This window comes from Myodes glareolus, chromosome 6 (assembly GCF_982192425.1).
Source record: "Myodes glareolus chromosome 6, mMyoGla1.1, whole genome shotgun sequence".
Classification (NCBI taxonomy): Eukaryota; Metazoa; Chordata; class Mammalia; order Rodentia; family Cricetidae; genus Myodes; species Myodes glareolus.
In genome coordinates this window covers 81,342,469-81,367,159 of record NC_142031.1, presented here as the reverse complement: position 1 = coordinate 81,367,159, position 24,691 = coordinate 81,342,469, and the positions used below count along the sequence as shown (strand labels likewise).

At 45.4% G+C, this 24,691-nt stretch overlaps 1 protein-coding gene across 1 annotated transcript in view; it reads right to left on the bottom strand.

Annotated features, from left to right (window-relative positions):
• Lhcgr (luteinizing hormone/choriogonadotropin receptor) overlaps nucleotides 1-24,691 on the bottom strand; it is a 53,341-nt gene that overhangs the window by 21,395 nt on the left and 7,255 nt on the right. Inside the window, 5 exon segments of the mRNA XM_048416319.3 lie at nucleotides 3,916-3,993; nucleotides 4,082-4,156; nucleotides 6,661-6,735; nucleotides 10,381-10,455; nucleotides 13,102-13,173. Of these exon segments, the coding sequence (XP_048272276.1) occupies nucleotides 3,916-3,993; nucleotides 4,082-4,156; nucleotides 6,661-6,735; nucleotides 10,381-10,455; nucleotides 13,102-13,173 (375 nt within the window).

Here is a 24,691-nt window from a genome sequence, read left to right as displayed (position 1 = left end):
ATGTTTGCATAAATTGCTACTTCTCTCTTTTCTGCTTCTGCAGAGCAGGCTGGGTAACTGGCCTGGGCTGTCCCCCATACTCCCTCTGTCTGGGTTGCTGCCATGAACTTTTTCATGTCTTGTTCTTAGTTTTGAATCGTCTGGGTATGCTTGTTGCAATTTCCTGGACTGTGGCTGCCTGCTTCCCTTTCAGCGGCAACTCCTCTCTGTTCCCACCAGCAGCGCACAACGGAGGATGCAGGCTTGACTTAATTAAAGAGCAGCTGCCTTGGTTTGGAGAATTTGAGAATGTGAGTGGGAGGGCCTCTCACTCGCATGCCGCCTTCAATGCCTTTGAAAACATCTGGAGAGTCACTTGCTTTCCCCAAATCTCATGGTGTCAGAATGGGGGGGGCTTTCTTGGCACAGAGATGAGACGAAGGTCCCCCTTGTTTCTCTGTGGCAGTAGCAGCCCCACCCTTGCAGGCATTGTCTGGGTTCTCTATTCAGATATCAGTAATTGTGAATCAAACAGGAAGAATGGCACCTTTTAATCTAAGAAAGAGTCGGGAGTTAGAAATTAATCACAGACGATACTGTACTTCTGAATGCTGCCTTCCCCTTTGAATAATCCCAGGGTGCCACGCAGTGCTTGTGGGTTTATATTAATAATGCTAGACATTCTCTTGATCATGTGGCCACCTAGCTTTTGGTTGATTTCAAAGGAGAGAGATTATGTTTGCAGATCCTCAGGACCTCAAAGAATGGCTCCACTACGGAAAGGCAATGATGGCAGCTGAGGACGCTGCCTGCTGGTGGGACGCATGCAAGCAACTTTTTTCTTTTCTTCCCTCCTTCCCTCCCTGCGATTTTTCTTCCTATTAAACCAAATGACCACAGGAAGAGCATCTTAAAGCAGAGGGACCCCACATTCACGCTTTGTCTCCTATGTGCCTAGAGGGGCTTTTGTTTGTTTTGTTTCTTTTTTATCATCGGAGTAAGTCATGTGGACAAAGCCGGTTTCCCAGTGCGTGTCCTGCCAGGGCTGTGTGGATGGCTGCCGCTCTCTGACGCACATGTGCAGCTATGCACCTGGGCTGCATGTTCAGGGTCCTCCATTTCTGCGGATCTCCTGGTCTCTGAGCTGCCTGAGCCTCCTGCCTTTCAACTGCGCTGAACTGTTTTCATGCTCCCCCACTAGCTCAGTCAAGCACATGTCACCTTCCATGACTTTACCATATGCTGCATTAAAGAGGACGGACGGTTTCAGAAAGATGACAGTAATGGATTCTAATGTGGCAGAGTTTGAGAAATCCACATTCCAAGTAATACTTAAAAACGGGCAGACAGAGAGCACGAGAGAGCATGCAGGAGAAAAAACATTGAAGGATAGAAATGTGGGGTAAAACACAGAAGAGTGCTGGAATGTACCAATAATCCTCGGGAATTCTCTTTGTAATTCTAAAGAAGCGGCAGCTACTGAAAGGTTTGGCCAATGGCGTGTCACAACTCAGAGTCCCAGCACAGGTGACTTGGAAGGAACAAAGGGCAAGGATATTTGGTAGATCACACCTTAACCTAGTGGCCAAGTGGTGAGACAGTGTGACATGAAGTGCTTCCTGGTTGGATGCGGCAAGGAGACACAGCACGGCCTCTGCAGTGCTCCTATGGCAATGTTTGGGCTGGATCTAGTCGCAGCAATGCAGTCAGGTGGGTCCAGACAATTGACCCGATTTCCTTTAAATATCCAGAACCTTACAGAAGAGAAGACAGCCCAGGGACAGCTCGGGGAGCAGAGGAGGCATAGCAGGTGAGGCCATAAACTAGATTCGAAGCTTTACAAAATCTGTGCCTCCCTGCTTCCTGCCTCTGCTCCTGCTTGAGTTCCTGCCCTAACTTCCCCCGTAGATCGACTGTAATTGGGATGTGCCAGCCAAATGAGCTCTTTCCTTCCCGAGTTACTTAAGGTCATGGTGTTTAGAGAACCTGGGAAGGGAAAAGCTCAACTGAGGAACTGCCTAGATGAGATTGGTCTGTGGGCCTGTTTATGCGGCATGGTCCTAACTGATAATAGACTAAGCCCCCGTGGGCAGGACCATCCCTAGACAGGTGGGCCTGGGCTCTCTATGAAAGTCAGTGGAGCATAGGCCTGGGGATGAGCTGGAGAAGAAGCTGGCAAGCTGTACTCCTCCACGGTTCCCGTTCCAGGTTCCCGCTCTGACTCCCTTAATAATGGATTGAGTTCTGAAAGTGTAAGATAAAATAAACCCTTACCCCTCCAAATAGCTTTTGGTCAGAGCATTTTATCACAGCATCAGAGGACGAAACTAGAACAACATCAACAAAACCCAAACCTTTAAAACACGGTGGGCTATTGGAGACGGCTGCTAATGACCGACTTGCTCTTGTTAGTTTTTAGCTGCTAACTCTGGCTAATTGTGGCACTTGTGATGACTGTATAGTGGACACAGTGCGATTGGATCTGCACAAGGAGGCATTAATCATCCCACTGAATAGAGATCAGTCTGGATTCCCAGGCCCAAACTGACTGAGGCTGCTTAGCTGCCTACACTTGGAGCTGGGGTGAACACTGAGGCTCCGTAGCCACTTGCCTTTGCACTGTGGCTTGTCATAGGTGCAGCCAAAACATCCTGGCTCCCTTTGTAAGATCCTTCTGCTCTGAAGGGTCTTCGGGAAAGGAACTGCCATGACTTTCCCCTAACTTGTGGAGTTCAAGTGGAAATCACCGTTGTTTGTTTTGTGAGATTGGCTGGGCCCATCATCATCCAGCTAAGTGCGAGTGAGGTGGGTGGAATATGTCAAGGTGGCCTCTAGAGGAGAGTCATGAAAAGCCACAGTGGCTGTAAAGGGACCTACGAGTACAATGCATAGTTTTAGACTTTGCCTCCCAGAGCATTTCCTGTACTACATGGGGTGTTTTGTTTTCATCAAATGAGCTCACAGTTGGTAAAGATTTGGGGTAGGGAAAGGGCCAAACCAGTTCCACCAAGAACAAAATCACAAATCCTGCTTATAATGAAAAGAGAAGACTTTGCTTTCTTTATTTTCTAATTAAGGAGTTGGACTTTACAGCTGGGAAAGCGAGGCTTTCCTCAGCAAGCATGATAGCCTTTATCCGGCAGGGCTCTCCACAGGACCCTTCACTCACACAAGGGCCCATTCAATGGAGAACAAGAGCCAAGCAAATGACTAATCACAGCCCTTGGGGATGAAGGGTCAAGAAAAGGAAGGGGGTGGAGCACAATGGCCCACCACAGGCGCTGGGGGAGGAGTAAGTCCCGAGGTCCCCATTAACTTCAGAGGTGCAGCAATCACACCCTACTGGTGTACACTGTTCCTCTTCAAATCACAAGCAACCTGAGTTAATAGCTCCGTGACATCAACACCATGCAGCTCTTTTGCATTCATGCAGAATCATGCTGCATGGGAAAAGCTCGGTGGGAACTCAGCTCCCCAGGGATTGTCCCAGCACTTGCTGAAGGGCTCTACTTTTCGCTCCTGCTTGCGCTATTCCCATCATAAACATATACCTGTGAGGAGTAACTCTTGGTTCCTGCATCAGTTTAGGTCAAAATCACTGGCAGTTTTATATTCTGATCTTGGAATAAAGGCCCAGCCTCAAAGAATTGCCCTTTGTGCAGGGAAGGACTTCACCAACTGGAAGTCAATGCCGCCAATCCTCAGGACCCATCTGCTCAAAGAGAAACTGAACTCCTGGTTTCATTGTTGAATGAGCACATGACCCTACAGCTACCCTATACAACCCACGCCACTGTTGCCAGTCTAGGCCAGGAAGAACCTTGTCATCAGGGTGTGAAGAAAGTGGAGAAACAGAGCAGATCGCTAACCTCAAACTAGACACGAGAGTCACAGAGCAGGCTGAGTGGCAGAGTAGGAGTCCCGAACGTTACTCACAGTGTGATGGACTCGTTACTCATCCCTTGGAAAGCGTTCCCTGGTATGGTGGTTATGTGTAAGTTATCGCAGATCTCCCTTAAGGAAAGAAATGAGAAATATTTACTCTACAAATCTTGGCTGTGAATAGGAAACGGTTGTGCAAAGCAATCAGCCTGATACTTACAGAATGAAATTAAATTCAGAGGAGGAGATCTTCGTAACATCCGGGAGTGTTCGGATGCCTGTGTTACAGATGCTCCTGTGATCGGGCATGGTGGTGACATGGGCAGAGAGTACAAGTGATAGCATTAGGTCTTAAATAGAAAGCACTTTGCAAGCACTATTTCCACGTTAAATCTTAGACTACTGGGTCACACTTTAGCTGATGAAGATGGTCAGAATTTCAAAGGTTTCATGGCCAGGTGAAGTTGCCATAATGGTTCCTGTTTTGAGGTTTAGGGGCTGATACTAAACTTGCAGGTGTTTTGCTTTTGTGTTCCCTTTAAAGTCATGACATTTTCCTGGTGGATTCCATCCTGTTACCTCCTGATTTAGTCTGTGCTGTTGGTAGTTCCAGAAAGGAGCCTTCTCCTTTGGAGTGGAGTTATAAACCTTGTTTTAAACTCAAACCTTGCAGGAAGTTAAATTTTTTGTTTTGTTTTTTGAGACAGAATTTCTCTGTGTAGCCTTGGCTGTCCTGGAACTCACTCTGAGACTAGGCTGGCCTTGAACTCAGAGGTCTGTCTGCCTCGCCTCTGCCTCCAGAGTGCTGGGATAAAGGCATGCACCTCTACTGCCTGGTGCAGGAAGATTAATCTCATGAGACACATACACCGTTCATTATTAGAATTGTATTTAGCTACTTTGTGTTTCAGGAGGTTCTTCCTTGGGTCTCACTGGAATTACTGAACATTGTTTTTGTGTTTGAGACTGTTACGGCTCCTGCCTTCTATTTAAACTCTCGAGAAGAGAGGGGCTTACATGAAATGGATGAATATTTCATTATAAAAATTAAGCTCCTCTTGGATGAACCTAGACAAAGTGAGTAGAGCCAAAGGCTGGTGATGAGACGCAACCTGGAGGAATAGTGACAGGAAACATGTCTGTGCCTGAGAGCGAGTGCCAGCTAAAGAACACCCGCGGAGCAATTGCCGTTACTCACTGGGGTATATTCTGAGACCCTAAGCGGAATCCTGGAACTGCATAGCATACCACACTGCGTGTGGATTAAGTTTATCTTTTTTCTTTGCTCCATATTTATTAAAAGGTTCCCATGTAAAAAAAAATTAGGCTCCTTCAGAGGCACACAGGAACTAGACTCCTCCCCCCCCCCCACCCGGTGGAGTTGTAAACTCAGCAGACATGGGCTCTGGACACTGGCGCTGTCTGGCGCTCGGATGGCAGTGCAGCACAGCTGTTCCTCTTTACGCTCTTCCTCTCCATGTAGCGGTTAAGTCAACCGAATGGGTGTGCAAATGGGATAAAAGTGTTCACAGTGAGCCCATTCCTTGTCTGCACTGAGGTTCCCAGGAGGCTCAGACTGCAATGTGGACTCCATTGTGGAGTTGGGGAACTCCACATTTTGGTATGAAAAACTAATGAAGACAATGGGTTAATCAGAGGTTATGCTGGTCCTAGTTGGGTCTTGATATCCTTAAGGCCTTCTAAAGTGCTTGGCACTTTAGAAGCTACTCTGAAGGTTGGGAAACACACAGCGCCTGGGTTTCCAATAATCCATGGTGACAAAGGAACTACACTCAGCCAGTGACAGCTTCTGCACGGCACTTGGGAACAAGGCTAATGGTGTAGGGCAGAGAGGTCCCTTCCTGTATCCTCTGCTTTCCTTTTTCCTTTTCATTTGAGCGGTGGTGGGATGATGTGCTGTGTGAGAAGATTCATTGCCATGTAGTTATCGACTTTGGAAAGTTTTAGGAATTTCACATTGCTGGTAGGGCCAGTTGCTGTTTGGGCTATTGTGGGACTCAGTTTGTCATGCTAACCCACAGACTTTTGTCATGCTAACCCACAGACTTGCTTGGATTTAGTGGGAAGTAGAAATGGTCGAACTGATGTGATACAGTGCCTGCCTCAGGAAATACTTAGCCAGTTTCCCCTTGACTGAATGAACAAACGAGGAAACGAGAGAGGAAATTCTCACCGTGAACCGGGAGAAACCAAACTGGAGCCACTCCTCGCAGTTTCATTTGTGGTCACTCACCTTAGGAACTCTGATCTGTGCTTTACGAAGTGTTGTGAGTCCCTACTCCCCTTTCCAGTTTTGAGCACCCCTGCAAAGGTGTGATGTTCTCCTCTGTGTGCTGGGCACAGGGAACATGGGGAGCCACTTACATGTGTGAAAACTCCCAGCACAATAACAAACAAGACATACTGATTAAACTTAAAACAGAAGGCTAACAAGGAGGGACATACAAACGACAATGCTTCGTCAAGGGACTGCAGAGACGGCTCAGTGGTTAAGAATGCTTGCTGCTCTCCCAGAGGACCAGAGTTCAGTTCCCAGCACCCAAGTCAGGCAGTGCACAACCTCCTGTAACTCAGGCTCCAGGGAATTCAATGTCCTCTTCTAGCCTCTGTGGACATTTCACTGGTGTGCAAACCCACACTCAGACACACACACACACACACACACACACACTCGAAAAAATGAAACAAAATCAAAAACCTTCAGCATTTTGATTACTTTCAGTTTCACCAGATACCCATCTTCCCCTCTACAAAGGCTTAGGAAGGAAAATTTCTCACAGGTACTTTAACCGAGGGAGATTTGTAAAAGCACCGGGTTCAATGTACACCAGGTTTTTGGTGTTCTGGATCAGTCTGTAGAGAGAGAAGGGGAATGGGCAGTGGTTTAATAGATGTTGGAATGCATGGCACTGGTCCCCAGGCATTCTTGAGTAAAATCCCACCGATGAAGTCAACTACCATCATACGCCTAAGACAAGCTCTGGAACTAAAACCAGCTACTGTCACATGTCTAAGACTAGCTCCCGAAACTCTGGAGTGTCCTGAGGGTCCCGCCAGCTATTCCCAAGGAACTTTGCCCACCCTACTGAAGAGGCAAGTGTAGCAACTTAGATGGGAGTTTATCTGTGCGTATCTCTACTTCTGTCCCTTCCTACCAGATAACACCAAGGTTCAGGGTGTTCGAGGTCCTGGCCAAGTTGAGCTTGGAGCCTGCACACTGGGAGCGATGGGCGGTGCTGCTCTCAGGAGAAGGAACAAATAAACATGGCCCCTTGGAGACAAACTAGTTTCTGTTCTTATTGAGTTGGTAAGCAAGCTGAAAATTCATCCAGATGGGCATTCATCCAGAATAGCACAGGACAGAAGCCTTGAGATTCGGTTTTCTAGACTCTTCTGCCCATTCTATAGAAATTTGCTATGTAGGATTCCCATCCTCCTAGTTTCCTGAACTGGAGTGCTTTAAATAATAATGATAATACCGTCCCCCATTGTTCTTATCCCTTCCCCCATCTGGTTCTTTACCCCAGTTAGTGCCCCCTTTCTGCGTTTCTTTTCCATGGAACCTATCATTTGCATGGGTTCTGGGAAGTAAACGTGACCGTCTGGTTTACGCTAAAGTCTCTGCCAGTGTTGACGGTGAAAGCTGAATGACTTATAGTTGAAGAGTAACAGGACTTGAATGGGATCTAGTTTTCTGATTCCCACTCTGATGCCCGTTCTATCATACTGTGGCTATTGCTACTTGGGACATGGGTATGAGGTTTGGATTCTGTAGTTGTGAGCGGTATTCTGTGGTAGCTGTTCTAATACTGAATCAAGCAACCATCAGTCAGACATGGGAGAGGTCAGGACTGTTTCCTCATAAAGACCCCCTTTGAGGGCTAACCATACAGTATCTACTCACACAGTCACTCATTCTATTGACATCTTTGAGTGTCTACCCTAGTTGTGCAAGGTACCACTGTGGGCAGAGCACAGAGCATAGAGCATGTGGGTCTGGGGGCCTTCTTTAGGAATCCACAGACGTCCCCTGCAGAGAGCTTTTTTTCTTTCAGTTGATGTCTTGCTTTGTGTATCACTTGCTGTCCTGAAGGTGCTTCAGCATTCCCTGCAGCCTGTGAATGCTTCAGAGTTTCAGGTCTGGGACTGCACAGTCATCTACAAAGTAATGAACCCTGTGTACCATTCACAGTAAGTCCAGATTATTTCTTTGGAATTTAAATACCTATTGTTTGGCTTTTCCCGTAATTGTTTGGCAAATTACTCTCACTTCTCTGGCTGTAACTATCATGTCCTAGTAGATAACTGTATTTCAGCTCCTCTGTGTCCCAGAATCTCCTGGACCAAGACCAGCACACAGCAGCAGGTACTCATATACTTATCAATTAATTAATCTACTTAGATAGTTACTCACTGGACCATTGATGAAGACCTTCTGCTATAATGAAAAATACACGAATTTTGGAGAAAGATGGGTTGGAGTTCAGGCCCAGATCAGCTAGGGTCCAAAGTCCACCAACTCTCCCAGCTTCCGTTTCATTCTCTGAACAGAACGGCAATCGTCTAACTATGCTGGTTGCTCTAAGAACAATGATACAACCTAGAGGCAATGTCAAGCATCGGAACTCACAAGTACTTAAAGCACACCCTTTCCTTTCGACTTGCTTGCAGGGGAATTGGAGGATGCTGCAAGAAGCCCAGGAGGGAGCCCCCAGTCCACAAAAAGTCTGGTTTGACCTGCTGGGAAGAGGAAGGTCTCCCAGGTTAAGAGGGGATAATGGAGATGGGTATCCACGTGTGTATGAAAGTACAAAAGAATAAATTAAAAACAAGATTTTCTGGAAATGAAAGAAAGAAAAAAAGAGCCTGGTTTGTAAGTCACGTGTCCTGGTGCCTAGTTCAGTCTGGTACTAGCCTGCTGTCTGATGTCACGTGTCCTGGTGCCTAGTTCAGTCTGGTACTAGCCTGCTGTCTGATGTCAGGCCAGCGAGTTAATGCTTTGCGGCCATAGGCTCATCATTCAGAAACTGAGTCACTTGTAACCCATCCCTTTGACTTGGGCCTTATGGTCATTGGGAAACAATTACTTTTTAAAAAAACATTTAATTTATTTTCAATTCTGGCTGTAGTTTCCCCTTCCTCCTCTTCTCCTGTTCCCTCCCCCTATCTACCCCTTGCCTTTCCCTTCAGTCCACTTCTCTGTTTCTGTTCAGAAAAGGGCAGGCCTCCCATGGATATCAACAAAACACGGTATATCACATTGCGGGAAGACTAATCACCTCCCCGTGTATTAAGGCTGGGCAAGGCAACCTAGTATGAGGAGTAGGTTCCCAAGAGCCAGCCAAACTCTAGGGACAGTGTCTGCTCCCATCACTAGGAGTCTGTCAAGTAGACCAAGCTACACAACTGTCGCATATATGTGGAGGGCCTAGGTCAGTCCTGTGTAGGCTCCCTGCTTGTTGGTGTAGTCTCTTTGAGTTCCTATGAGCCAGGATAGTTGTTTCTGTGGGTTTTCTTGTGATGTCCTTGACCCCTCTGGCTCCTATCATCCTTCCTCCCTCTCTTTAGCAGGATTCACCAAGCTTGGCCTAATGTTTGACTATGGGTCTCTGCATCTGTTTCCATCAGTAACTGGGGTAGTCACCAATCTGATCACAGGAGATGGCCAGTTCAGGCTACATATCCGCTATCTCCACTGTTGCTCGGAGTCTTAGCTGGGGTCATCCTTACAGATTCTGAGGAGTTTCCCTTGCATCAGATTTCTACTTGATCCCCAAATGTGCCCCTCTTTCTAGCCAACTCTTTCAGTTCTTTCCCCTTCCACCCACTCCCCAACCTGGTCCTTCAAGTCCCTCCTATTTGCAGTCCACCCAGGAGATCTCTTCTATTTCCCCTTCCCAGGGTGATCCATGTGTCCCCTCTTGGGTTCTCCTTGCTACCTAGCCTCTCTGGGGCTGTGGATTATAGCATGATTATCCTTTACAGAAACACTTAATTTTAAGGATAAATCTAGCAATAACAAACCAATACAGCCCAATAACTTCAACATTCACAGGCTTAACACAAGGCTTGCCATGTTGGTATTAAGGAAGCACTTATACTTGAAAGAATGAATGCATATCAACAGCTCCTGATGAACCAACTCATGATCCCTAAGCTCCTCTCTGACTTCCCACCTACTCCAAGTGTCCCATACACCAACCTCAACCCCCATGAGGCAAGAGCTACTTGGCAGGACTTCACAATGTCAATTTTAATTTCCAACATTGTGTTGTGATGTTTCAGAGTTTACACAGTTCCTAGGGAGAAGCAGTTGTTGCCATGGCAACCTTCAGGCCACTGCAGTGAGAGAGATTAGTGCCTGCCCAGACCTAGTAATTGTTGCAGTCTTTTCCTCTAGGATTCCTTGCATTGGATGCTTGAGCACAAATACCAAGTGGGCTCCCACCAGCCAGGTAATAATGTACAGCAATAAACTATCTGTTAGCTGATGCTTACATTTCAGACAAATTGAGGAGGTTTTCAAAGGCATTAGCTTCTATCCTTTGCAGGGAGTCACTCTGAGAGATTTCACTAGGGGAGAGAAAAAAACAAAAAGAAGAAACATGAGAGAAATAACGATGCCCTTGTGATAATGACCTCTCTGTGCATCCTAGATGCTCCACTGTGTCCTCTGAGAAGGAACATGAGTGTACAAGTTGTCCCTGTATCACTAAGGGCTAACATTTCCCTTAGGAGCACCAATGGGTGTCTACAACTCGAGCCCAACTGAACTGTGAGTGTCAGTCATCCCATTTATACAGAGGTCTTTCTCTTGTTTGTCTGACTCTGAATCACACATGTTGAAAGTGCACAGGCCCTGAAAACAACTCTGTTCTGGTTTCCTGCCTGGACAGCTCTGGAAGGTGACATTCTAACAGAATTTACCTGACGATTCAGGGCTTCTGAGATCTCTGAGGTACTGGTTCCATCACTTCAGCAAGGCTTGAATTTGGATTGAATCAGTTGCTTCATGACTTTTAACTCTGGATTTTTCAAAAGCCTTTTCTGAGACTCCTTCAAGGTTTACCTCCTACACATGACGTTATTAGATCACTCATGGATTCTAATTATCCTCTTCCTTCAGTGTCTCACTCTGTGACAAGGAATACTTTCTCTTTCTTTCTGAGTCCCTGGTGGCTTTCATTTTGCCTGGTACACGGCTAGAGATTGAAGGAGTATGGGAGTAAATAGACCACTGACTTAATGTATTTCTTAAGAAAGACACAAAGTAAATGAATCAGGTTTGTCATCCGTCAATTCCCAGCATGGTGGTAATGTCACAACCCCCACAAAAGCTTTCATTTGCTGCCAGCTGAGAAAAAAGTCTCCAAATCACAAGTGGAGTTTGTGTATTTGTTCATCTATGTAACAATTATACTTTGAAGGCCCTTAAGTGCAAATACCAGCTTAGACTCAGTTATATATACAATTTAGTCAAATCCTGGATCTGTGTCATATTAGGAAAGTTGCTTACAAATGGGTTTGAGCATTTCTAAGGTTAATGCTTACTGAAGGCTTCAGACTCCAGGAGAGCTTGGCGCACAGAGAGACAGCGCCTAAGGCAACAACACTGTAATGGATGGCCCCTGGGCTCTTTCATCTCATCCCTGTCTGATGGTTTACTTACTTAACTGTGCCCACTTTTCTCAGTTGGAAGCCTCAATGCACTGAAAGTTGCAGAAACTCAGCATCTAAATGTCGGAGCAGAAGAGTGGGGCAGGCTCACAAACCCACAGACGCACTCTGTTATTGAGGACTTAGAGTTTTTACCATTTATTTTACTTGTGTATATATGTGACATGACGGGCCGGCTTGTTGGGGTATCTGTTCCCGCTCAGTACCCTACAGCCGGCAAGTCCCAGAGAAAATCAATCACACAGAGATCTCTATAAGTTATAAACTGATTGGTCCATTAGGTCAGGCTACTTATTAGCTCTTATAACTTATGTTACCCCGTTATCTTTATCTATATTAGCCACATGGGCTCAGTACCTTTCTCAGTGTGACAGCTTACATGTTGCCTCTTCGGTGGTCTGCGCAGGAGTGGCAGAGGAACCTCCCTGCTTCCCAGAATTCTTCTGTTCTCATTGCATCACCTCTACTTCCTGTCTGGTTTTCCCGCCTATACTGCCTGCCTGGCCAATTAGTGTTTTATTAAAATATGATTGACAGAATACAGACAATTCTCCCGCATCATATATGTCTCTCTGTGTGTATGTAAATGCATGTGAAGGTACCCTCAGAGGCCAGAAGACAGCATTGGATCCTCCTGGAACTGGAGTTACAGGCAGTTACGAATCACACAACATGGATGCTTGGAACCGAACTTCAGTCCTTAGCAAGAGTGGGAAGTCCTCTCCATGATGATCGTATTTTTAATGTTATCATTGCTTGCTAATAACAAAGAAGAGCAGAGGTTCCCTGTGGAGCGAAGTTGGTCAGTGCTGTCTTGTGTGGGTATGCAAATCTACTTTGGCAGTCACCTGGATTTTTAGAGGCGGTCTGTGAGGGAGGAAATGACCACTGAGCTAGCTTGGCTCAGGCTGGTGTTAATGAGGACATGCAAAGCTCTCTTTCCTAGAGAGTTTTTGTCCTGTGGATGAGGTCTTCGGCTCTGGAAGCTGAAATTCAGGACCATGAGCCCGAAGTTTCCCAGGGGGAACACGAGATCATACGGCATCCGGGGCTGCTTCGTGCTTTCTCTGTACGTGCTTTTTCATCTGCACAGTTATAAATCCTGGGCTTTTGTCAGGCACTTGTTATATTTTAGATACAATGATTATCTTATGATGCACAATAAACTTCTAACATATTTTCATCAATGTGGGAGTTATAAAAAAAAAGGTGACATTAGGGAATAGCTGTTGAGGCAGAAGGGGAACTTTTATGATTGGAATCTATCTCTTTTCTACTTAAAAAGAATATTATCACTTATCAAAATGCATTCAATTCTTTGAAGCAAGGTTAATTATCTGGATTTTAATGACTCTCAAAAATCATACCATTTCTTCAAAGGCTGCTAGATATTATTTGTATTATAAAGATAAAAATAGTTGGGTTTCCTAAACACAGTTTCCCTCCTAGAAAAATTATCCCCTTTCAACTGTGTTTTTCTCTTAGAAAAAAAATTTATTATTTCAATTATAAATGTCTTTTGATGTGCACTATCTTACTTACATTTTTACAACCTCATTAAGTCCCTTGAAAGCCTGAGATGGGATCACTTTGACAGGAAGATAGGTGAGTGATCTGGAAAAGAGAAAAGAAAAGGTAAAAGCTTAAGGGTTGGGACTTCAAGTTCATGAATAGTGTGTTGTGTGTGTGTGTGTGTGTGCGCACGCATACACATGTACATGTGTGTGAACTTGCCACTGTAAGATTCACAACTGGATTCCAGTTTAATCATCTAAGGAGTCATTCCTGATCCTTATCAGAATGTGTCACTGGCTGGTGAAGATGACGAACTGTGGAATTGAGTCTCCATACTCCCTCTTCCTGGTCATAGAGCCCCTGAGCATGCCATGAATTCTCTCACTTCCTCTGCCTGTCATATAGCCTTGAGCAGGCCATGTAAGAACTCTGCTTTAGTAACAATTCCTGTCTTGGAGAAATTTTGAGAGGTTTCATCAGGATAGCCCCAAAGAGGGTGCGACACCAAGTAAATAGTTGCCAACAGTTCTGAAGCGTTCTGCTTGGTTTTGAAGGGTGGACAAGAAGCTGTTTGGGGTGGGAGGAAACAAGTGGGGGAATGACAATCAGAAGCCCTGTGAGTGGGAACAGGAAAGACCCACCGGGATTATGTTTCTGTCTCAACCTCATGACCTTTTGCAGGGGGCTTTTTCCTACCTCTGAATCGGATCACTTTCTGCCTCTAGTTAGATCTCCTGGGCATCCCATGGCATCTGAGGGAGGGTTTCCTTCGGACACTCAAAGCCACAGGGACCACCTAAGAATTCTTACAGTTGTCCCCAAAGCTGCACAGGATGTAAGTACTGAGAAAGGCGTGACAGTCAACTACAGCAAAGCCAGTGCTGAGTGACCTGGGAATGTCAAAGGACCCTGACATAAAGAGAACTTAGGAGATGCAGTTTCAAGGCAAGAACAATTATTCAACCATTGGTTGAGTGTTTGCAGTGGCTCAAGACATTTGGGTCCAAGGCTATGAAGGAAGTAGATCAGGACATACCCGGTCACAGTGAATATGTGAGAAAGGCCTGGTCGCTCATGGTCGCCCAGGAGCTCACTTAGCCACCAGGAAAGCTCACTTCCTCTCTGATAGCAAACTTCAGTCAATGGGTGACAGAGAGGACTTTCTGCCTTCAGAAGCTTCCATGTGAGTGTTGTCCACCCAGCTATAACTTCATTTAATCCACAGAACAGTAGGACAGTGGGGTAAAACGGGTACTTCCTTTAACAGGAGAAATTCAGTCATGAAGAGATTGAGTCAACGGACCGAAGAACAACCAAGCAGACTGCCTCAGAATGTCTTTCCTCTGGGTAATATTGCACTGAATATTGCACGTTTGAGTCCTAACCTTTCTCTGCTGGGAAGCAAAGCAATATACCTTGTTTCTCGTGGAAGACTGTTCTAGAGTGTTCTACCTTCTCTGTTTTTCTCATAAATCCATTCACCAGCAATTCCTTCCTTGGATATAATGCAGAGGAATTTCAGAAACTTCATTTCTGGAAAATGTTTTCACTCAGCAGTTTCTTAGAGACAGAGGAATAACGCAAACACGGTTATCTGGTTCTGTGTTTGAGGACCCCCCCCCCCCAATATTCTTTAACCAGAGCTTTCAGAGCAGCAGGGGCAGTGGAGGGAGAAACCTCCTTGCCGTGGCATCTTTGTTTCCTATATTTCTCCTGGAATCATGTCTGCTTGGCTTACTGATTAAAAACACAGTTTTATTGCTCTCCACACTGCCATGCCAATAAATTTCCGAAAGAGAAAGCTGTATTCTACTGTACCCCATGCAACATCAATAAAACCGACAGCCAAATTCCGGTGCCAGAATCTTTATTGCTGGGGATAATGCAGCACAGAACATATTTTGGAGAGTGTTTACATAAAAGCTTCAGCTGAACCCTTCAGAGCTGTTTATTCATGCAAATGGCGCTCACAGCTGAAGCTTCTGGGCAGACAGCCTCCGCTTCCAAATGGGAGCAGGCTGCGGTTCCCACAGGAGCAGTTTGCTTTAGATTTGACCAGGGAGGCTGCTTGAGCTGTTGACTGATGTGGGACCGAGGGATGAGGAGCAAAGGTTGGACAGAAGCCAGAGGAGCTATAGATCATGCACTGGCTGTCCCCAGTATAAGATGAAATTCTGCAGTTGATGTCGACCCCGCAGAGCAGAGAGGCAGCTGAGGTGAGGATAAAGAGTCCCCACCATCAACAGGACCACTGAGAACGGAGGGCAGCTCTGTGGGTGTGGCTAGGTCTAGAGAGAGGCCTGGGGCCAGAGGGAGAGGAGAGAAGCAGAGTGAGGAGGTGCCAGCTGCTGCCACTGACCTGTTCCCACAAAGCTGGAGATCATGGGACCATGGTTCCAAGACAGATCCCAACTGGTTTATCACTGGCTCATATTTTTATTCCAAGATGTCATGTTTTCATCGCTGATTTGTCTTCACTTGACACCAGTTTCTGTGCAGTCAAGCGCCTGTTTTTCATCTTTGAAAGCATTCATTCATGATGTGGCCCACATTTTTTTTTATTAAATATTGACACATAGTTATGCGGGGCATCGTTACATTTTCACACAGGTATTTAATACATGTTGGGCAGATGAGTAATCGACACGTCCACCAGCTCAAACCTGCTGCATTTTGTGTGTGTGTGTGTGTGTGCTGGAAACTGGGAAACCTTTAAAGTCCTCTCTGCTTGCTACTTTGATACAGCCATTTAATTGTTGCCATAGTTAGCCTACTGTGCTGTAGGATGACGGAGTTCAGCCTCCTTCCCAGCTGTGGTTTGTAAAGACCTCTTTGGATGCCCTGCTGTCCAGGGTGCTCCCTTCCTGATGGATGCCTCTGGTGGAGTTCTGCCTCCTCCCCAGCTGCGATTTCTTAACACCTGTTTGGAAATCCTCCTTTTGAGAGTGCTCCCTTCCTGACAGATGCCCCAATTATTCTTTCCATGGGGGCAGGAACAATTACCTAGGCAAGCCAGCCCACAGTCCTATTCCCATGAACACTAAACACCAAAAAATAAAACACATGACTGTTTTCATAGTTTCAGATTGTTACCAAGGCTGAGGATAGAAGAGCAGAAGTCAGGAAGGGGATTCAAAAATTAACTAAAATCAGAGACTTGAGTGGCCAATGATCATGTTACCCCAAATGAAGACATATGCTCAGTTAAGTCCCTGTACCTGAGAAGCAAAAGGAGAAGAAAATTTTGTATTTTGATTGATCATCTTTTCTTTTTCATTTATTCATTTATTTCTGAAGTTAGACATATTTTCATTAAAAAAAATCTGTGATTGTCAGGAACCCCTGTGGAAAAGCTGTTATAGAGCAGAAGCCTGGGAGAAGGGTGAGAGAGGCCAGAGAGAGAGAGGGAGGCCCGGACAGCAGCTCTTGAGGCCAGCCCCCAGAGAAGAATGGGTGCTGTATGCAGAGCAGAGAAGGCAGAGGAAGGCCTCTCCCTGTTCCAGCTAAAGCAGGTGGGTGACACTCCTAACTATACATCTCTCGCTAGGGGACCTGGTGTAGTTGTTTTCTCTGTGGGGGCCTACTGCCCCAGCTTCCAAATTTCCAAATAAATACTTGGAAACGTAGTCTTACTTATGAATGCTCGCCCTTAGCTTGACTTGCTTCTAGCCAACTTTTCTAACTTAAATTATGTCATTTCTCTAACCACACTGGCCTCTGTGCCTTTTGTCTTTCTTTATTCTATCTATCTTTCCTTCTTACTCTGTGACTGGCTGTGTGACTGTGTGGCTGGGTGGCTGGCCCTTAGCGTCCTCCTCTCCTCCTTTTTTCACTCCTCCCTCTTCCATAGATTTTTCCTCCTATTTATTTCCTCTGCCCGCCAGCCCCACGTCTTTCTCTCTGCTGCCTTGCTATTGACCATTCAGCTCTTTATTAGACAAATCAGGTGTTTTAGACAGATGAGCTAAACAAATGCAGCATGAAAGAACTCAACACATCTTTGTATCACTAAACAAATATTCTGCAGCATAAATGAGTGTCACACACCTAAAAGTGATGTTCTACAACAACCTGGTGATTGAGAACAAGAAAAAGTGGCAACAGAAGGGGCCTCATTCTTAGTCGGCCTCTGGAGCTACCAGACAGCTGTCAGGATAGAGAAACAAGGAGTCTAGGATGAGTGGGAAGAACCAGGGCCCAGCAGAGTCCGACTTGCAGTGTGGGCTGCTCTCTGGGTGGACAGCCACGGCACCATGGATGCTGTGCCGATTTCACTTTTCAGTCTCACCATTTGAGACTTGGACATATCAATGATGCAGCACAGGTGACACCTGGATTATGGCAAATCCAGCTTGTCTGTGCCGTTGAGGTTATAACAAGTGGTCAGCTGGGATGACCAGGGCTGCCTCGGCTTTACCAGTTTTGGGATAGTCTCTACTCACTGAGTTTGTGGGTTCCAAGCCACATGTGGCTAAAACTTCAGAATTGGTGTCTATTCCTTAGAGTTGGAACAAAGCCACTTAAAATCCAAGGATCCTGCAAATGGTTACATGCCCTGGTTAGTTTTACTGTCAACCAGGAAGAGGAAGCCTCAGCTGAAGAACTTCCTGTGTCATGTCCTATGGCCATGTCTTGATGAATGATTGGTGCAGGAGAGGCCAGTCCACTGTGGGCTGCACCATGCCTTGGAAGGTCTAAGAAGGCCAGAGGGGGAGATGACAGTTAGCTTTCCTCCAAGCTTTCTGCTGCATGTTCCTGCCCTTACTTCCTTCACTGAGGGACTGTTACCTGCAAGTATAAGCTGAAAGAAAGCTTACCCTTTCTAGTTGCTTTTTGCCAGAATAAAACTAGAACATTGTGGTTCCTCTAAAGTCATGGGCATATTTTAAATGGGACGGAACCATCTTTGGAGACCAGGATGCCCACTCCCAAGTCATTTTGGTGCTCCCTAGTGCCCACTTCCAAGCCATTTTGGTGCTTGTTTTACCCAATTTCCTCATCTAGTAGTTAACCTCAGATGCTGTCTAGTCCTTCCTCCCTATCACCCCCAGCACCAGAGCCCCATCCCTGAGGGGGAAACTCTGCCTGAGCACAGTTCCTAGCTATCTGTGTAGGATTAACTCAGTAGCTCATGCTGCTGAATTCTGGTTGCCCATCAAACTAGGCCTTCAGGCACAGATGGGGACCCTGTACTGGTCTGTATTCCAGTAAACGCTCCGGTGAGCTTCAGTTCATAGGGGCGTCCTCTACACCACCTCCATGGACTGATGCTTGCAGATGCGGTACCCTCATCTTAAGACTCTGCCTCATTCTTTTCCCATGAGCTGTGGAGGAGGGCACCACCCCTTCTCATGGTGGTCATCCCAGAAAGGACCACCCTATCTTTTAAAAACATTTTAAAGCCTGAGCTGTTAACTGTATCCCATTTCTGCCCAGGTGCAATGACCAAGCTCCTTGTGCCAGAATTAAGTGGCTGAAAATTCATGTAATTTAGATAAATCCAATTTCCATGAAGAAAAAAAGATCAGTTTATTATACGTTCCTTAGTCATTTCTAATGTCTCCTAGGTCCTCGGGGATGGGGCTTGAGTTTAGTAGCACAGAGAACTCTGGAAGGAGCCAGTTTGTCTAGTTCACTGGCTTGTCAACCAGCTCTCAAGGTAAGGTTAGTTTGGAGATGTCATTGTTCCGCAGGAGGGCTCCAGGGGCCCCACCCCCAAGAAAGCAGTTAGATTCAGAAATCCTTGGTTAAGAAAACCCATCAATTGAGATACATTTGAATTATCAAAAGGTCTTTGTTCTACAGAAGGATTCACTGCAGGGTTCCTTGAAATAGCAAACTCTCTAGGTGAAGGAAAAAAATAGACTTCAATTGACACTTTCTTAAAAAGACAGGTTCTGGCTGCACAAAGCAAATGACAGCTGTGGGGCTTTCACCTCTGAGATTTCTCAGAGTGCAATTGCTTCCCGGGCAGCCGCACCTTCTGAGACACCTAGGCAGAGCTCTTCCCAAGAGAGTGGAGGGCCAGAGGAGAAATCCAGCATTCATCTGAGTTCCCCAAACCTGGATAAAGTCTTTGGTCATTTTGTGGAAGCTCTTACCTTTCTTTCTGCCTACTGTGGGACAGGAGTGAAGTAATTTTTTTTAACTACCTTCCAACTCTTTAAGAGAGTCCTCCCATTATCCATTCAAGAAAGGTACAAACACACGTACATTTTCCACAAACTGTTAGCTCATTGCTAGAGCTACACTTTGAATTTTAAAATAGAGGGAAAATAAAGGAGAACTCAGAGGTCAAGGATTTTGATTTTAAAAAGCAAAGCAAAACAAACCTTTTTGTACATAAAACTGTTGAAAAGTGGACTGTGTTTTTAATGTCAAAGAATGCTAATGCTTTTGTGTTTATTACATGCAGTTCTGTTCTACACTTAACAGACACAAGATTTTCCTGCTCTTTTTGGACCTTCTCAGCAATTACAATAAAGTTTCCTTTCATTTAGAACGAAATGGAAATGGTTTTGCTTCTCGTAGGGGATAGCTTTATCCAGGTCTCTATGCTTCAGATTTACCTTGAGAGAGCTGAGGCTTCCATGGTAACTCAACATGAGGTAGGTGGAGCAGGTATCTACTAGTTAAGCTTTATGCCAGGAAATCTTGGGGTGCCCCTGAAATACCCCCATCATTTGCCGAACACACTTCCTGTGTTAGACCCATGAGCCAGAACTGGAGCAGGAGGCTACTGCAGGTTCTTTGTCTCCACTCCTCACAGCACAGAGGCAGACTCAGGCTAGGAGAAGTGCATTGACTTCCTGAAGCATGTGATAATTTAGGGACAGGTCCCTGTCTTGGTCACCACATTGCGGTCCACTGTTGTTTTTGCCAACTGTCAAATGGCCCAACCCTACAATCCTGTGCTTTCCTGTGAAGTCTCACCTTCTGAATGGAGCCCTTGGTGTTTGGAGGGCGCACTCTCAGTCTTTAACTTGAAGATGCAGCTACAGTCCTATTTTTGTTGAGGCTTTAATGCCCCCCAAAGTGGATTTTCTCTCCTTCCTCTGTCCAATTCTGGGCCTAATGACTTCGCTACTTTTAGCACTGCATGTGGTTTGGGGATTTCCAGATGTTTATGCGCCTGCGTCCCCTCTTCTGCCACTGAGCATCTGGTTTCTGGGGCTTCTGTTTCTACCAAGTCTCTTCTTCTGGTCCCTTTGTTTGTCACTAGCCATCATTCTTGGTAATTCTCTACTCTACCTTGAACATTTTGAGGTGTCCTAAAAGATTTTTCTCCACTCCACCTGGACAACCCTGTCTATTACTGTTATTGACAATTCCCCTATGTCACCCTAGTGATCACCTTCTGTGATGTCCCTTAGCCTAGTTAACTGGTTAGCCTAGTTAACTGGCAACAAAAGTCTTAGACTTAGAGTGTACTCACGTCTTAATCATTTTGCTTACTGCCCCTGTTTCCGACACTAGACAGCCACTAGCCCACATGTAGTTGGTTCCCAATCAACAGAAAATGTGTCTGAATTGTGATGGTTTGCAAGTCTCAAAAACATACTACGCTTTGAAACCTTGGTAAGAGAAAAATGTCATAGGGCACAATACGTTTTGTATTACTTGCTTATTGAGGGGTTGTTTTATATATACTAGACTAAATAGTTTATTAAAATTCATTTCAACTTTAGAGAACTTCTTAAATGTGGCTATTAGAAAAATTTAAATTATGCTCATGGCTCACCTCTTCCCTCTGGATAGCATCTCCCTAGACAAATCTAATTACTTGGGCTTCTTGAACTAGCCTCACATGTCTGTGATATCATTCCCATGGTTTCTGCCATCTGACACATCTTCACCCTGCTCCACTGACCAAATTCTACCCTTACTGATAGGTCCCTCTCAGACTATGCCCTGGAAGGAGTGGATCGTCCATATGTAACTGTGTATGCTTTCTCTCTTGAGCAGTGTGAGGAGCAGAGAACATGCGCTCTGAAACCAAAGCACTCAGTTTCACATCACAGCTTCATTTCAGATCAATAGACTGCAGGTCATCTGTAAAAGCTATGTTTTGATGCTAAACTTGAAAACACCAAGATAGAGAGAGGGTAGGGAAAGAAGTAACTACCACGAGGGATGTTTGGAAATGCCTTCTGCAGACCTACTATTTTATAAGCTTCCTAAATATATATGTATCCATATAAAAGAGTTTAGCTGGAGTTATCCTACAGATATAACTACAGAGATCACGTCTGTGGTGGTGTGAATAAGAATGGTTCCCATGGTTTAGGCACCAGGGAGTGGAACTGTTTGGGAGGATTAGAAGGATTAGGAGGTGTAGCCTTGTTGGAGTAGGTGTGGCCTTCTTGGAGGAAGTATGTCACTGTGGGGTGGGCTTTGAGGTCAGTCTTTTCCTCTGTTTCTCTGTGTGCAGATCAGAATGTAAAGCTCTCAGCTACTGCTCCAGCACCTGCCTACCTGCCACCCTGCTCTCTACAATGATGATAAAGGACTCACCTTCTGAAACTGTAAGTAAACCCCCAATTAAATGTGTTCTTTTATGAGTTACCTTTGTCATGGGGTCTCTTTATAGCAATAGAACAGTGACTAAGACATTTTTCCCAGAAGCTATAGGTTGTCAAATGCAAAGTCCGGTGCCAGGTGTGGAACGCTTCCCTCAAGTTGTTGGTCAGGGGTGTCAGGAAGACCCCCCCCCAAATAATACAGGCTATTCTCACTGCTCTTAGTTGTCCACAAGAACTGAAGGATAAGACCCTATATCTGAAGGCGCCACACACTTTGGTTCCAGAACATGGAGAAATCAGGTTGGAACTAGTGAAGTTGATTTCCTCCCTACTGGCTAGTTTCACAGGACTGGAAGGGACTGTGTAGGCAGCTGGCAGTAAAAATGTCATCAACAGTTTTACTTGGCTCTGAACTTGATTAATTGCAATATTGACAGTGTGATAAGATAGGACCTGACTGTAATAGTGGCATGAATGTTAGTTAGGTTGGCTACTACTTTCCGGTTGTATTTAAGGCTTACTCCACAGGAGAAAATGCTTTACTAGTGAAAAGAATTTGGCTGAGAACCCACTGTATCAAACTGCCCTCCAAATTCCCATCTCTGTGCTCATGGCTTAGCATAGCTCTCAGCCCTTCACAGTGAGGTTTCCTTGACTAATAGACAGTAGCTAATGCAGAAACTCATCCCTGACCACAGGAAAGAGAGGAAGTGTGTGTCACGGAGTGCTCAGCCGGAAATGGGACATCTGCATATCCCTTCCCCCATCAAGGCTAAGAGTCCATTGCAGAAGAGTGGGCAGAAAGACTGTGAGCACCAGAGATCGGGGCAACAGAGTGAAACAGTGTCTTCTGAACATGACGAGATTGCTGTACTCATCAACTGGAGCCAACTGTGATGGGCTGCAAGGGAGGCTCACCATCCCCAACTCCTGAAGAGCTGTTGCCAGTTGATGGTTTCTGGAAGACAGAGAGTCAGTTTTCTTTAAGGGTGTAGTCCCTAGTAGGCTTATCACTCTCCAGTGTGCGAGTGTGTGGGCAGTTCAAATTGAACTTGGTAGGTTGTTGTTTTTTTTAGGTGAGATTGTGAATCTGGCCAGGGGTACAGAGAGATGGATCTGAGAGGAGTTAGGCTGGGGAGGAGTAAGAGTGAATATTATCAATACATTGTATCCAGTGCTCAAATAACTAATAAAATATTACACTTAAAAATCTTACACAGTATTAACCCAGCCCTTAGGATAGGACAGGCACTCAGGCTGTGCCTCTATGAACGGTTGAGGCTGTCTGGACTGTGCCTCACAACTCCAGTTCCTTGGCAGGGGCCAGCAAGGACAGGCTCAGTCATTTGGAGTTGGACTCCAAATTCTATTTGTCCTGGGTCACTCTTACGTCTATAAAGTACGCGTTACTTGTCCTTTTCTTTGCCTCTCCACTGGCCAGGGATAGAATGACCGTGAGCAAGGGTGGCCATCCCCACTTGGTACTTTTCTCTTAGACTCAGGTTTCTAGAAGCCCCACGTGATACCTTTTAGGGAAATGACAGAGAACAACTTTCTGTGAAATGTTTTGACTCTAGGGAGCCACTTTGAGAGTTCACATTTGCTCCTTGATTTAAACCATTCCAGCCAGTTGGAACTTCCCCAGTGGGAAGTACAGTTTGAGTGACTCTCCCCGAAGATGGCCATTTCCAGAGCACCCAAGGAAGCTCCTGCAAGGAGTCCATGAAATGCCCTGTGAATGAAGATGTAAAGAAGATTCTGTGGATAATGGCTTTTCCAAGTCATTTGTGCAACAACTAAATTAAAAATACAAAGCCTCTGAGGAAAATGGTAAACACAGCTAAGCTCTTACTCAAAATCCATTTAAAGTTTTCTAAAGACACACAGCAAAATAACTCAATGTGCCCTCTGAACTAGAATTCTTCCAGCAATAATATAACACGACAAGAATAACTCTGGTAAATGAAACTCCGTGTTGAATTCTCCCCGGGGAATGGCTGTGTCATCCGTAATGATTTCTCAAAAATATTTCTCAGAGGTAGAGAATATTACATTGTCAGGACAGCAACCCAACAGATATGCTTCAGGAAGCTCCTTTATTCATTATAAGTTTCTCATGCCCAACACTTTAAAACGACTTTCTCCTTTTTTTCTTTGGAACTGAACATGTAAATACTGGCTGCAGCTGATATTCCAAATTCTGCTAATTAATCTGAGGATGAAGCTGAGGGTACCTGGAATCACAAAACTCACCTTGGTCAACTAGAACTTTACCAAGGCTTCTTTGCTATTTTGGCTAAAATAGATGGTTCCTACTGCTGATCTCCACTATGTTTGTGATCATCCGGCTTGCAATCACCTGCATTTCCTTCAGTCACCTGAACATTGGCCCTTTCTCTCTTACGGTTCCTGGAGGTCAAGGCTTGGGGTTTTGGAGCTGTATTTCAGAGTATAGATCTTAAATGGTCAGAAATTAGACCTGAACATTTTCAGGGTCTAACCTGAAGCCTGCGGATGGGAAATGAGGAAAGAGAAGGACTTGAAAGGAGCCTGGCAGTCTTATGATGGGGTGTCTGAGTCTGAAATCATATTGTTCCTGGAGAGGGGTATTTCAGAGGCAGTTCACACAGGATTGTCAGAATATTAGACTGCAGGCAATAATGAGCTCTCTTATTTTTAGATTTTAACTTATTTGCATCCCAGGTTGAGTAGAACCAGTGGATAATTTTCTCTAATGCTCTTGGATGGCAGATGCTGCTGTGTGGTGGTGTATTGGGCTGTGGAAGGCGTATGTGTGGGGTGGTAGATCTGGGCTGTGGATGACAGCTGATGTGTGGTGGTAGATGTGTGTGGAGTTTCCAGTCTTCCTGCATCGCCAGTTTGTTACGATAATACTTTGTCATTCGTGAATACTCAATTTTCTAGTACTTTGGCTTTGTTGCTGTGCTTATCCTCTTCAAACAGAGCTCCAGTCAGAGGCAAGAGCCATCACACTAGAGCCATCACACTACAGCTGTCACACCAGAGCCGTCACACTAGAGCCGTCACACTAGAGCGATCATCACACTAGAGCCATCACACTACAGCTGTCACAC